Below are 15101 nucleotides of genomic sequence, written 5' to 3'. Positions count from 1 at the left end.
GACTATGGGAACTTGAATAGAATTCATATCCTGCTATTGTGTGAAAATTGTGTAAATCTTAATTATGTTGAACTGGCTCATAGTGTTTTTTAGGTCTACTGTATCCTATTCTGTCTATTCATTCTATTAATTTTTGAGAGTTTGATATTGAAACTCCAACTAAAAAATCCTAATTTTTGTTTACTTAAAAAATAATTATAAGGTTATAGTGAAATGAAAATGAAAATTGAGGAGTAATACAGGACTTTAAAAGAAAGTAAGAGAAAAAAATAAAACAAGAAAAACAATTTTTTTCCTAATTAAAAAAAATATATGAAAATGAAAGTAGGGTGGAGAGGGAGGTGGGAGGGGGGATCAGGATGGGGAAAACATGTAAATCCATGGCTGATTCATGTCAATGTATGACAAAAACCACTACAATATTGTAAAGTAATTAGCCTCCAACTAATAAAAATAAATGGAAGAAAAAAAATAACTGTAACATATAGTGGGACTATATATAACTTTGTTCTATATTTTTCAAGTCTCCTATAAATGTGTTATCATACTTTCAATATTTAAAAAATAAAGAAGAAATAAATCCACATTTAGGTGCATCTGTGCAATTCAGGTGCTTCTCAGATAGCTCAGTGGTAAAGAGTCCACCTGCCTATGCAGGAGACATAAGAAACATGGGTTCAGTCCTTGAGTGGGGAAGACCCCCTGGAGAAGAAAATAGCAACCCACTCTGGTATTCTTGCCTGGAAAATTCCAGGACAATGGAACCTGACAGGCTATACAGTCCATGGGGTCGCAAAGAGTCAGACACAGCTGAGCAGTGGAGCTTGCACACATGTGCAATTCAAACCCGTGTTGTTCAATGGTCAGCTGTATATACAAATATCAAATTAGGTTGTACACATAAAGCTAATATAAATTTCTGTCAATTATATCTCAGTTTTTTTAATGATAAAGAAAAAAATCTTAAAGGCAGCAGGAAAAAACTGAAAAGGACCACCCCCAGCCCCCCATTAGGCTATCAGTGGATTTCACAGCAGAAACTATAGCCAAGAGAGGGTAGAATGACATATGCAAGTGTTGAAAAAGAAAAGTTTTCAGCCAAGGATACTTTATCTGGTAAAGTTGTCCTTCACATACAAAGGAGGAATAAAGGCTTTCCCAGAAAAACTAAAGCTGAGGGAGTCCATCAACACTAAACCTGCCTTGCAAGGAATGCTAACAGGAGTTCTTCAAGCTAAAATGAAAACACACCGCCCAGTGACATGAAAACACACAAATGTACACAACACACTAAGGTGGAAAATATAGAGTCAGACTTAGAAAACCAGTTCTTCAAAATAGCATGGTGTGTTAGGCCCTGAACTGTAGTAAAAGGTTACAAGAAAGCACAGTGAACAATAACTAGGCTGCATTTGTGCTTAGTTGCTCAGTCGTGTCCAGCTCTTTGCAACCCCATGGACTGTAGCCCACCAGGCTCCTCTGTCCATGGGGATTCTCCAGGCAAGAATACTAGAGTGGGTTGCCATGCCCTCCTCCAGGGGATCCTCCCAACCCAAGGATGGAAGCCAGGTCTTCCACATTGCAGGCGGATTCTTTACTATCTGAGCCATCAGGGAAGCTCCCCCAAAGTAACTATGGCTACTATAAATTGTTAACAAATATACATATTTTAAAGGAGGTAGATTATGACATCAATAATGTAAAAGAGAGAATGAAATGTAAAAGATTGCAGTCTTTGCAGGCAATCAGAGGTAAGTTGCTGAGAGTCAAAAATGAACTGTTATCTATAAGATGTTTTATGGAAGTCTCATGGTAACCACAAAGCAAAAACCTAAAGTAGACCCATGAAAGACAGTCAAAGGGGAAACAGAGCATATCACTACAGAAAATAACCTATTTTAAAAGGTAGGCAGAAGCAGAGGGTGGAAAATGGACTGCAAAATAGCCAGAAAACAAATGAATATGATGATATTAGTAAATCCTTACATATCAATAATTACTCTAGATGTAAATGGATTGAATTCACCATTAAGAGGCAAAGTGTAGCTGAATGGATTAAAAACAAGATCCAACTATTTGCTGCCTACAAGATACTCACTTCAGCTTTAAGGACACACATAGACTCAAAGTAAAGAAATATAAAAAGATATTCTATGCAAATAGAAACCAAAAGAAAGTGGAGGTAGCCATACTTGCATCAGACAAAATAAACTTTAAGCCAAAACTGATAACAAGAGATGAAGGAAGTCATGATGCATAATTGAGGTAAATTCATTAAGAAGATATAACAGTCAGAAATATGTATACATCCAGCATCAAAGCACTGAAATATATTAACCAAATACCAAGAGATCTGAAAAGAGAAACAGACAGTAATACTACTAATATATTTTGGGACTTGAATGCCTTACTTTAAACGATGGGTAGATATCCAGAGAGATGATCATCCAGAGTGAAAACCAAAAAGGAAACAATGGATTTGAACCATACTTTAGACCAAATGGGCCTAACAGACATCTATGGAACATTCTATCAAATAACAGCAGAATACACATTCTTCTTAAGTGCATATGGAACATTCTCAAGGTTAAATCATATGATTGAACAGAAAACAATTCTTAAAATTTAAGACGATTTTGATTATAGCAAATGCACTGTATAAACACTATGATAGGAAACTAAAAAGCAACAACATGAGGAGGTGGAAAATCTACAAATATGTAGAAACTAAACAACATATTCTTGGGTCAAAGAAGAAATAAAAGGGAAATCAAAGAATATATTGAAATAAGTGAAAATGGAAACACTACATACTAAAACCTTTTTTTTAGGGAAGTTTAGAGTGATAGATGCATGTAATAAGAAATTATAAAGATCACAAATAAGCAACCTAGATTTACACCTCAAGAAACTAGGGGAAAAAGTAACAAATTAAGCACAAAGTTAACAAAAGGGAGAAAATAAGAGAGATCACAGTGAAAAACTGAAATGGAGACCATAAAAACAATAAAAAAAGATTAATGAAACTGAGTTGGATTTTCAAAAGATAAACAAAAATCAGTAAAACTTTAGCAAATCTAAGAAAAATCAAAAGACATAAAAAAGAAATGAAAAAGGAGAAATTACAACTGATACTACAGAAATACATAGGATCATGAGAAACTACCAGAAGCAAATTATATACAACAAATTAGATACCCTAGAAGAAATGGATAACTTCTTAGACTCATACGACTTACCAAGACTGAATCAAGAAGAAATATTGAATAGAAAATCCAAACAGACTAAAAGCAAGTAAAACTGTTGAATCAGTAGTGAGAAAACTTTTCAAAAAAGAAAACCATAAGACCGGATGGCTTCACTAGCAAATTCTGCAAAATGCTTAAAGAAGAATTAACACCAATCCTTCTCAAATGCTGCCTGAAAAATTGAAGAAGAAGGAAGACAAAAAGTCATCCTACAAGGCCAGCATCATGATAGCAAAGCCATTGCTATCATTATCAAATAAAGACATTACAATAAAATAAAACTAGGCCAATATCCCTGATGAATATGCTAGAGCAATCAGGTGGGACGAGGAAATAAAAGGCATCCAAATAAGATAGAATAAAATTGTTATTTATAGGTAATATGATCTTATACATATATATATATATATACATATATATATATATATATATATATATACATAGTTGGCCCTTGAGCAACATGGCAGTTAGGAACACCAACCCTCCCCGCAGTTGAAAAATCTAATTTTACAGGTGGTCATCTAAGTCCACAGTTCCAATCCTCAGTTTTAACCAACTGTGGATCATATAGTATTGTAGTAGATGTGTGTTGTTGTTTTATTGTTGTTCAGTCGCTAAGTCAGGTCTGAATCTTTGTGACCCCCATAGACTGTAGCCCACCAGGCTCCTCCCGGTCCATGAGATTTCCCAGGCAAGAATACTGGAGAAGAATACATGGAGAAGATCTCCATGGGATCTTCCTGACCCAGGAACAAACCCACGTCTCCTGCATTGACAAGCAGATTCTTTACACCGAGCCAGTAGGGAAGCACTAGTTTAAAAGAAGAAAAATTCACATGTAAGTGGACCCATGCAGTTCAAACTTGTGTTTTTCAAGGATCCAGTGTACTGAAAATCCCAACTAAATCTCAACTAAATGACTGTTGAATTTAATCAATGAATTCAGTGAAGTTGCAGGATATAAAATCAATACAGAGAAATCAATTGCACTTCTAAATACTAATGGCAAAACATCTGGAAAAGAAGCAAAGAGAACTATCCCACTCACGATAGCATCAGAAACAATAAAATACTTAAGAATAAAGTTATCCAAGATCATGAAAATTTTGTTCAATACTGCAAGACCTCATTGAAAGAAATAAAAGAAGATGTAAACAAATGGAAAGACATCCTGTGTTCATGGATTGGAAGTTAATATTGTTATACATTCCATCCTACGCAAAGCCATCTATAGATTAAATGTAATTCCCATCAAAATTCCATTTAAATTGAAATTTATATTCCATAGAAATAGAAAAAAAGTTCTAAATATTATATGGAACTACAGAAGACCCCAAATAGCCAAAGCAATCATAAGAGAGAAAAACATAATTGGAGACATCACACTTCCTGACCACTAGCTATACCACAAAGCTAAGGTAATTAAAGCAGGTACTGGCATAAAAATAGACATATATACGAAACAGGATAGAGAGCCTAATACTAAACTTTTGTGTATATATTCAACTAATATTTAATTAGTCAAGAACATCAAATGGGGAAAGGATTGTCTCATCAACAAATGATGTTGGGAAAACTGGATAACCACGTACAGAAGAATTAAATTGGACCTCGACCTTACACACTTCACAAAATTAAATTGAGATGGGTCAAATAATGAAATATTAAAACCTAATACCATAAAATTCATAGAAGAAAACCTAGGGAGGAAGTTCCTCAACGTTGGTCCTGGCAAGGATTTTTTTGGATATGACACCAAAAGCACAAACAACAAAAGAAAAACTCAGCAAATGGGGCTACATCAGATTTAAAAGTTTTTGCACTGAAAGAGAAGCAATCGACAAAATGAAAAGGCAGCCTGTGAAATGGTAGAAAATGTTTGCAAACCATGTATCAGATAGGGGTTAATATCCAAAATACATAAACAGTTCATACAGCTCAATAACAAAAAAGAAATCCAACTTAAAAGTGGGCAGAGAATCTGATTAGACAGTTTTCCAAAGAGGACATACAGATGGCCAACAGGTACATGAAAAAGTGGTAATCACTAATCAGGAAAATGCAAATCAAATCCACAATGAGATATTATCTTACACCTGTAAGAATGGCTTATATTAAGAAGACAAGAGACAAGTATGCTCAAGGATGTAGAGAAAGGGAACCCTGTACACTCTTGGTGGGATTATAAACTGGTTCAGCCACTATGGATACCAATATGAAGTTCCTCAACAAAGTAAAAATAGAACTATCATATGATTCAGCAACCCCACTTCTGGGCATATATCCAAAGGAAATGAAAACAGGTTATCAAAGAGATATATATGCACTGCCATGCTTATTGCAGCATTATTCACAATATCTAAAATATGGCAACAACTTAAGTGGTCATCAGTGAATAAATGTATAAAGGAAATATAGTATATACAATGGAGTACTATTCAGTCATGAGTAAAGAGGAAATCTTGCCATTTGCAACAACACAGACTCTGAAGATATTATGCTAAGTGAGATTAAGTCTGAGAAATGCAAATACTGGATGATGGTCTCTTCTATGTGAAATCTTTAGAAAAACTAACTCAAAAAAAGAGCAAGTAGAATGGTGGTCACCAGAGGCTGGTTGGGGGGGAAGGATGAGAGAGAGATTATTTAAGGATACATACTTGAAACAAGTAGATAAATAAGTCCTGGAGATCTAATACACAGTATAGTGATTATAGACAACAAAACTGTATTATAAAAAAGATCTTAATTGTTCCCAGCACAAGAAGAAATGATAACTATGTGAAATGACAGAGGTGTTAGCTAATGACACAATGGCCCTCATATTGCAATATGAATGTATCATATCAATATGTTTCATGCCTTAAACTTACACAATGCCCTGTTTCATTTATATATCATTTTTTAATTAAGAGAAAAAGTAATGTCAAAAGTACCAATTCTGATATATAATATTCAGTTCTTACCATTTAAATCCTTACTTGGAATGTAATGCTGTTTTGTGGGATACTGCTGTTACGGAAAAATAGCTTTAAATGTTGGAACCAACATCTATAACAACTCTAAAACTAAAAGTAGGGAAAGGTGGTAATCAGAAGACTTGAGGAAAGGAAGGAAGGTATACTGTAGAAAAAAAAAAGAAAAGAAAAAATATCTGTTTTATATGTTAGAGTTTCACTAAAAGTACATCAGATGCCAGAGAATGTATAGTTAACCTTGAGAATCGTATTCATTTCTTTGTTTCGTTCTTGGGATTTTAACTAATTAAAAGTATATTAAAATTTGCAAACAATTAAATAATATTTTCTGAGTTGCCACTTATTTATGAACTAAATTGACTCTTATCTTACAGAAAATCAAATGGTATATAAAAACAGGTTGATGGATGGAGTGAAGAAATACAGAGGTGAGTGAGAAGACTGCCAAGAAAGAAAAAATAGATCTTCAAGCTTTTGCATTTACTTTTCTACAATCTCTTTTATTTCTCACAGATTGGCTTGCTAATTGTATTAGTCTAGTTTTTTAATGAGCTGACATTCTTTGTTGTACACAATTAAAGAAATAGCTACATTATTTTGTCAGTGTGGCAAATTTTGAATTTTACTAAATGGTAATAATATGTGCATTGTCTCTGCTATAATTCATTAGTCTTAATACCTCTTTCTTCTAGGTAAATTCACCTTGTAATTTGCTGTAACAGTGTTTCCTGGAACACTGAAAAGAATTTTTCTATTTCTAATTCCTCAACTAATTCTTTTTAATCACTTAAAGAGTTTTATGGTGTCATTGCTTTTTGCTTCCATTTATGTTGATTGATTGATATGACCATGCATTTTTTTCCCCTTTAGCATAATCACAAATTTATTTTATTCTTATCCCTTTTTTTCATAAGGAGGAAAGGTTAATATCAATAAAATAGATGATGCTCTTAAGAACATGGGATTCCCACTTGATGAGGAAGACATTGAGGAACTATGCAGTCACCTGCCAATTGATGGTAAGCACTTCAAGTACCCAGTGCCCTGTAAAAACTTTTTTTTTATTTCTCTGTAGAAATATATGAAGTATACTTGTTAATTTCTTTGAAAAAGCCAGAAGCCTATAGAGAGCAAATCCTAAAAAACAGAGATATATTGTTTTAAAAAAAAAGTTTATTTATTTGGCTGTGCTGGGTCTTAGTTGTAGCAGGCAGGATCATTAGTTATGGCATGCAGGATTTAGTCCTGACCAGGAATGGAACCTTGGACCCCCTGCTTTGGGAGCTCAGAGTCTCAGTCACTAGACCACCAGGGAAGTCCCAGCAGTGCTGTTTTTAAAACAAGAAACTAATCATGTTGTTTCTCCTGCCTTAATTTCTCCAGGAAATGTCTTCCAACTGTAAGATAAATAAGATCAGCGGATGTAATGTAAAACATGGTAACTGTCGTTGATAACAGAGTGTTGTTTAATTGAAATTTGCTAAGAGAATAGAATTAAATGTTCTCACCAAAAACATATAGATAGATAGATAGTTACTAATAGATGGATAGATTATATAGTGAGAGATATTAATTAACTAGATGGGGGCAACTTTTCACAATGTATATATATATAAAATAATCACAGTGTACAGTTTTAATATCTTACAATTTTGTCAGCTCTAAAGTTGAAATAGAAAACAAGACAAAACTAGGAAAGAAGTTTTTTTCTCTCCCAGTCTAATGAGTGAGGAGTACAAAAAGTAAAAGGTGAATAAATGGAATAAATGTTTTCATCATACTTAGAGTCTTTTTTTCCCCCAAGCTTATGCTTTTATAGGGCTTCCCAGGTGGCACTAGTGGTAAAGAACTCATCTGCCAATCCAGGAGACATAAGAGACATGGGTTCGATCCCTGGGTTGGAAAGATCCCCTGGAGGAGGTCATGGCAACTCACTCCAGTATTCTTACCGGGAAAACACCACAGGCAAAGGAGCCTTGCGGGCTACAGTCCATAGGAATGCAAAGAGTCAAATAAAACATCTAACTAGAAGGAAAAAAAATTCTCGGCAACTGCAAAATTCTTACATTTTACTCCACAGTTTAAGAATTTTACAGAATAGAATTTTGGACTCTGTGGGAGAAGGCGAGGGTGGGATGTTTCGAGAGAACAGCATCAAAACATGTATATTATCTAGGGTGAAACAGATCACCAGCCCAGGCTGGATACATGAGACTAGTGCTCGGGCCTGGTGCACTGGGAAGACCCAGAGGAATCGGGTGGAGAGGGAAGTGGGAGGGGGGATCGGGATGGGGAATGCATGTAAATCCATGGCTGATTCATGTCAATGTATGGCAAAAACCACTACAATATTGTAAAGTAAATAGCCTCCAACTAATAAATAAATAAATAAATTTATATAATTGAGACCTGTATTAGTCTGCTCAGGCTGCCATAACAAAATACCATAGTCTGTGTGACTTAAGAGAAATTTATTTTCTCTAAGTTCTGGATGCAGGGAAATCCAAGATCACCGCATCATTCGATTTTGTTTCTGGTGAAGGTTTTCTTCCTAGCTTACAGACAGCTGCCTTCTCACTGTGTCTTCACACAGCAGGGTGGAGAGAAAAAAAAAATCTCCCTCTTATAAGGCCACAGTCCTATTGGATTAGGGCTCCACCCTTACAACCTCATTTAACCTTAATTACCTTCTGAAGACTTTATTTCCAAATACAGTCACACTGGGGAATAGGGCTTCAACATATGAAATTAAGGGGACATGATTTAGGTCACAGCAGGATTATATCTAAATTTTGTTTTATTTTGTAGTTGAGAGGAAAGTTAAACTGGATAGACTTCTAGATGAAGTAGAAGAACTTCTAGGTGAGTGAGAAGAAATAATAAGGAATAATTTTTAAAATCTCAATACTTAACAAAAGAAGTTATTTTTAAAGTATTTTCTGTTAGCCTGTCCATGACATATTAATCCTGCTACTATATCTGTTTTAATTGGTAATGTGTACATAACTTAAAAGACAGCTTTATAAGCTAAATGTTATTCATTATTATAATTAATTGTTACCTACTTCTTATTTTAAAGGCTACAGTATAATGCCTCAATAATAAACACTTTATGCTTTGGTATTTCTCAATAATATTATTATTCTCCTGCTGTTGTAAAAGCAAAATGGCAAGGCAAATTACGCATGTAGGTAATATGACCACTGAGAAGAAGCTTATAATTCAGGCAAAAATAAAACAATAGAGCAAATATTACATGCTGGCAGAATTATTTCCACCAGAAAATTTAATGAGCTGTTACAGAAATACCGATTTTCTGTGTGTTGTGTTTGTTACTTTTTTCCAACATTGAAGAATTCCATTTTACCAGAAAGAAACTATTTCTGAATCCCCCTTCTAATTCTAAGTAATTAAACAATACTTAATATTTCTATTGCTTTTTATCCTATATTGTGGATGATGCTACACAAACAGTTGATATCAGTAGTAGTAGTGGTAGGAGTATTGGTGTTATTTGTATTTTTATTACTATTATTGTTATTTAAAGTTTGACCTTTTATCATTGTTCTATTTTTTAAGGGGAGGAACTTGACCATAAGGATCTGGGAAATCTTCTGAAAGACATAGGGTTAAGAAACCAACTGAAGGAGAATTCTGTGTTGAGGAAAATTTTGCCACTTGATGGTGAGCATTTAATTTACCAGTGAAGTATTCATCCATTCAGTGGGTACCAATTAGGTACCATTGGGTACCATTAGGTACTAGATATTATAATAGGCTCTGAGTCACAGAGATGAATAAAACAAAGTCCAGCTCCTAAAAGTACTCAGGGTAGAGACAGCACATACTCCCTCCCCGCCCAAAAAAACAAGGAAAAGAAACAAATAGTATACACAATGGTAAGTGCTCTATGTTCATAAGTATGTACTGCTGTGGAAGTACAAAGGAAATTTTGAACAACTATTCTTGGAGACTCTTCACAGTGTGTATATCAATTCAAACAGTGCTGAAAGCTTTGACAGTAGAAGGTAACAAAATCTAAAAGTGTTGAAAAGGACAAAGAGGCACAACTGACCATGTAAAATCCCATATTGATATAGTATAGAAAACATTCACATTATGTGGAGAAATGCTTTGTTAATTTGGCTAACTCAAATCAATAATTCAGATATAATCCATCTGTACAATGATGATGGTAAAGATAAAATGATGGATGTGAAAATATGAAACTGCTTTAAAATATTTAAAATATATAATAAAGATCTTAGTTATTAGATTTTTAATTAGTGAAATGCAAATCAAAACTACAGAGAGGTACCACCTGACACGGGTCAGAATGACCATCATTAAAAGTCTACAAATAACAAATGCTGGAGAGGATGTAAAGAAAAGGGAACCCTCCTACACTGTTGGTGGGAATGTCAGTTGGTGCAGCTACTGTGGACAACACTATGGAGGTTCCTTAAACAACTGAAAATAGAATTTTGCTATATGATCCTACAATCCTGCTCCTGGGCATATAATTCAGAAAAGATGAAGACTCTAATTGGAAAAGATATAGGCACCACAATGTTCATAGCAGCACTGTTTATTACAACAGCCAAGGCATGGAAGCAGGCTAAATGTCCATTGAGAGGTGAATGGATAGAGGAGATGTAGTGTATATATATACACACACACATATATACAATAGAATATTACTCAACCATAAACAAGAATGAAATAATGCCATTTGCAGCAACATGATAGGAACTAGAGATTATCATACTGAGTAAAGTAAGTCAGACAGAGGACCAATCATATCACTTATATATAGAATATTTTTAAATTATGCAAATGAACATATTTACCAAGCAGAAATAGACTCACAGACATAGAGATCAAACTTGTGGTTACCAAGGGGAAAGGGAAAGGAAAGGATAAAATGGAAATTTGGGATTAAGAGATACACACTGCTACATATAAAATATATAAACAGCAAGGACCTACTGTATAGCACGGGGAACTATATTTAATACATTGTAATAACCTATAAAGGAAAAAATCTGGGAAGAATATGTAAGTATATATGTATGCAAACTGAATCACTTTGCTGGATGCCTGAAACATTGTAAAGCAATTATATGTCAATTTGAAAAATAATAAAATATTTTGCTGAAACAAGTATAAAAAAGAGTGAAATTAAGAGAATTTCCAGGAAAATGATAAAGGAAAATCTCAACATAACAGCTGTGCATCGAGACTAGAGAGAATATAAAATAGATAACTAAAGAGAACCTACAGAATTGTTCAGGGATCTTTACTGAGTGCTTTGTGATGACCTAAATTGGAAGGAGGAAATCCAGAAAAGAGAAGATATATGTATATGTAAAGTTGACTCACTTTGCTGCACAACAGAATCTAACACAGCATGGTAAAGCAGATATACTCCAACAAAAATTAATTTTTTAAAAAGATGAGAAAAATTGTTTAATTTAGAGCAGAAAAATATTGTCTTCAAAACAAGTGATAGTCTAGGGACTGGTAGAATATCTAACATTATTTTAACATATTGAGAGGAGATTTTTCAGTTCTGTTTGAGAGTTAGAAATTAACTACATAGGCACATTGGAAACTAAGCAAAATAAGACATTGTTACTAAGGAACTTATCTGCAGGGTAGAAATAGAGACACAGTAGTAGAGAACAGATCTGTGGCCCCGGCGGGGGCAAGGGGGGTGGGAAGGTGGGACAGACTGAAAGAGCAGCGTTGACATATTACACCACCCTGTGTAAAGTGGACAGCTAGTGGGAAGCTGCCGCGTGGCCCAGGGAGCTCAGCCCAGTGCTCTGCGATGGCCTCGATGGGGGGAACGAGGGGTGGGAGGGAGGCCCGAGAGGGCAAGGATATATGTAGGCCTCTGGCTGGCTTACTTTGTTGTACAACGGACACTAACACAATATTGTAAGTTAATCTTATGCCAATAAAAAAACTGAAAAAAGGCAATCATTAACTGCAAGACAAAAATTTCAATAGGAAAGGAAATATATTAATAGTTATAACCTATTATGGAATGGGGAGTATCCATTATGTGGCTTAGTTATAATATTTATATAGTCATAATAATGAGCAGTTAATCTCAATTACCAACCCGCCAAAAGTGTGATATAATCATAATGGAAAAATAAGAAAGGGCAAAGGTATGGGGGGAAGAGAAAAAAAATCTCACATTTTACAGAAGAAAGACCACTGGGTAATATCAAAGGCTAGTGACTGATTCTCATGTGAAAGTCTAAAAGCAAGAAACAGCAGAAAAACAAATATCATACATTAATGCATATGTACAGTATCTAGAAAGACGGTACTGATGAACCCATTTGCAAGGCAGCAGTGGAGACTCAGACTTAGAGATCAGACTTGTGGACACAGTGGGGCTGGGAAGGAGAGGATGGGACACATGGAGGGAGTAGCGTGGAAAAACAGGCACTACTATATGTGAAAGTAGACAGCCAGTGGGAATGTGCTGTTTGAATCAGGGAGCTCAGACTAGTGCTCTGTGACAACCTAGAGGGGCGGGGTGGGGTGGGAGTGGGAGCGCGGTTCAAGGAGGAGGAACATATGTGTACCTCTGGCTGATTCGTGTTGATGTATGGCGGAAACCAACACAGTATTGTAGAGCAATCATCCTTCAATTAAAAATAAATAAATCTTTAAAGAAAAGAAGCAGACTCAGGTCATCAGTAATGACAGAGCTAAGAGAGAGGCTTGTTTGAAGTTCCTTGTACTTTCAAGATTTTGGGGTTTTTTTGTTTTGTTTTGTTTTGTTTTGTTTTACTTTCAAGGTTTTGTGAGGTAAGGACACAAAGTTTTTTCATGGACTGAATGAAAAATGTACACTCTTCTTGAGGTATGTCTAATGTTTAGCAATTCTTTTGTTATTAAATTTAATTTTATTATATTATGGTCAGAAAATACATTATGTGTGATATTGATCCCTTGGGAATTTTTCTAGTATACCTTTATTACTGAAAACATAGTCTGTTTTCTTTAGTATTCTATGTGTTCTCCCAAGAAATATACATTCTGTTAGTAAGTGTGCTTAAACATTAATTGTTTTGTTCAAATCTTCAATATGTATTTTATTTTTGTTGGCTTGGTATGTGTTTCTAAATAGGGATGTAAAAAATCTCCAATTATAATTATACTATCTCTCCTTGCAGTTGTCAGTTGCTGCTTTATATATTAATAGTTGCAGGCCCCATTGTTAGGTGCGTACATATTTATGGTGAAAATGTATTTTGTTCTATTGATCCTTTTATAGATAAATAACATCCTTCTTTATCCTTTGATGTATTTTGCCGTAATTCCTATTTAGGTAAAAGGATTGCTACCCCAGCTTTCTCTTGGTTCATATCCATGCTGTTGTTATCAACTTTTCTATGTCTTTTTACTCTGTGTCTCTTGTAGACAACATATTATTTCGTTTTGTTGTTCAGCATACTCTGACAGTTTCTATTTTGTAATTGTTGAGTTGAACTCATTTATAATTATTATAATTACTGTAACATAGGACATAGTTCTGCCATCATATTTCGTAGTTTGCAGTATTTTTGTTACTTTTTTCAACCTTTGTAATTTCCACTATATTCCTTGAAACTTCTTCTGGAAGTTGAAAAGTTATAGTGGTTGTCCTTATTAGGACATATTCATGGCCATTTACCCTAATGATTCCTTAAACTTGTCAAGCTATATCTTCCCCCAGTTAAGACAAGGATTTTAGTACACTTTCATGACCGATTTGTCAACTTGCTTCCTATCCCAATCATACTGATATTTATCCAGGATGTAAGAGTCGGTTATTATGGATAATATCCTTTCTCTTTTTCCTCTGTACCTAGCTGCGTTTAGTCACTTAGTCATGTCCAACTCTTTACAACCCCCTGGACTGTAGCCCGCCAGGCTCTTCTGTCCATGAGGATTCTCCAGGGCAAGAATACTGGAGTGGGTTGCCATTTCCTCCTCCAGGGGAATCTTCCCCACCAGGGATCGAACCCAGGTCTCTGGCACTGCAGGAAGATTCTTTACCATCTGAGCCACCAGAGGAGCAATCTGTACCTAGACTTTTTGTAAATCTGCAATAGGCTTAACCAAAATATCTGAAGATTTTTTTCTTGCCATACCTCTTGTATTCTGTCCTATATTTGCTTTACTTACTGAGAGCTTACTTTAAAAACTATTTTCAATATGAGTCTCTGTGTGATTAATACTACACATTGAATACCTGAGAATGTTTCTTATTGTGCCTTTACACTTAGGTAACATCTTGGGTGTGAGGTCAAAGTTCTTTTAATGTTTCAATAATAACTGCTCCGCTGCCTCTCAGCATCCAGAATTACTGTTGAGAAATCTGATCTTTCTTCCTTTACAGATGAATTACCTTTCTCTTTGAAGAATTTTAGAATTTTACCTTTTTATTCAAAATGTTTAAAGTCATTATTATGTGTTCTTCTGGCAATCTTGATTCCAGCTTGTGCTTCCTCCAGCCCAGCGTTTCTCATGATGTACTCTGCATATAAGTTAAATAAGCAGGGTGACAATACACAGCCTTGAGGTATTCCTTTTCCTATTTGGAATCAGTCTGTTGTTCCATATCCAGTTCTAACTGTTTCTTCCTGACCTGCATACAGATTTCTCAAGAGGTAGGTCAGGTGGTCTGGTATTCCCATTTCCTTCAGAATTTTCCACAGTTTATTGTGATCCACACAGTCAAAGGCTTTGGCATAGTCAATAAAGCAGAAATAGATGTTTCTCTGGGAACCCTCTTGCTTTTTTGATGATCCAGCGGATGTTGCCAATTTGATCTCTGGTTCCTCTGCCTTTCCTAAAACCAGCTTGA

General features: G+C 35.0%; 1 protein-coding gene across 1 annotated transcript in view; it reads left to right on the top strand.

Annotated features, from left to right (window-relative positions):
• EFCAB3 (EF-hand calcium binding domain 3) overlaps positions 1-15101 on the top strand; it is a 150517-nt gene that overhangs the window by 25246 nt on the left and 110170 nt on the right. Inside the window, exons 11-14 of the mRNA XM_043465601.1 lie at positions 6601-6654; positions 7141-7245; positions 9035-9088; positions 9806-9910. Coding sequence (XP_043321536.1) covers positions 6601-6654; positions 7141-7245; positions 9035-9088; positions 9806-9910 — 318 coding nt within the window. The remainder of the gene's footprint in view (positions 1-6600; positions 6655-7140; positions 7246-9034; positions 9089-9805; positions 9911-15101) is intronic.

The sequence above is a fragment of the Cervus canadensis genome, chromosome 1, assembly GCF_019320065.1.
Source record: "Cervus canadensis isolate Bull #8, Minnesota chromosome 1, ASM1932006v1, whole genome shotgun sequence".
In the NCBI taxonomy this organism is placed as follows: domain Eukaryota; kingdom Metazoa; phylum Chordata; class Mammalia; order Artiodactyla; family Cervidae; genus Cervus; species Cervus canadensis.
Note: the sequence above shows the minus strand (reverse complement) of the source record. Positions and strands in the feature narration are given on the sequence as shown.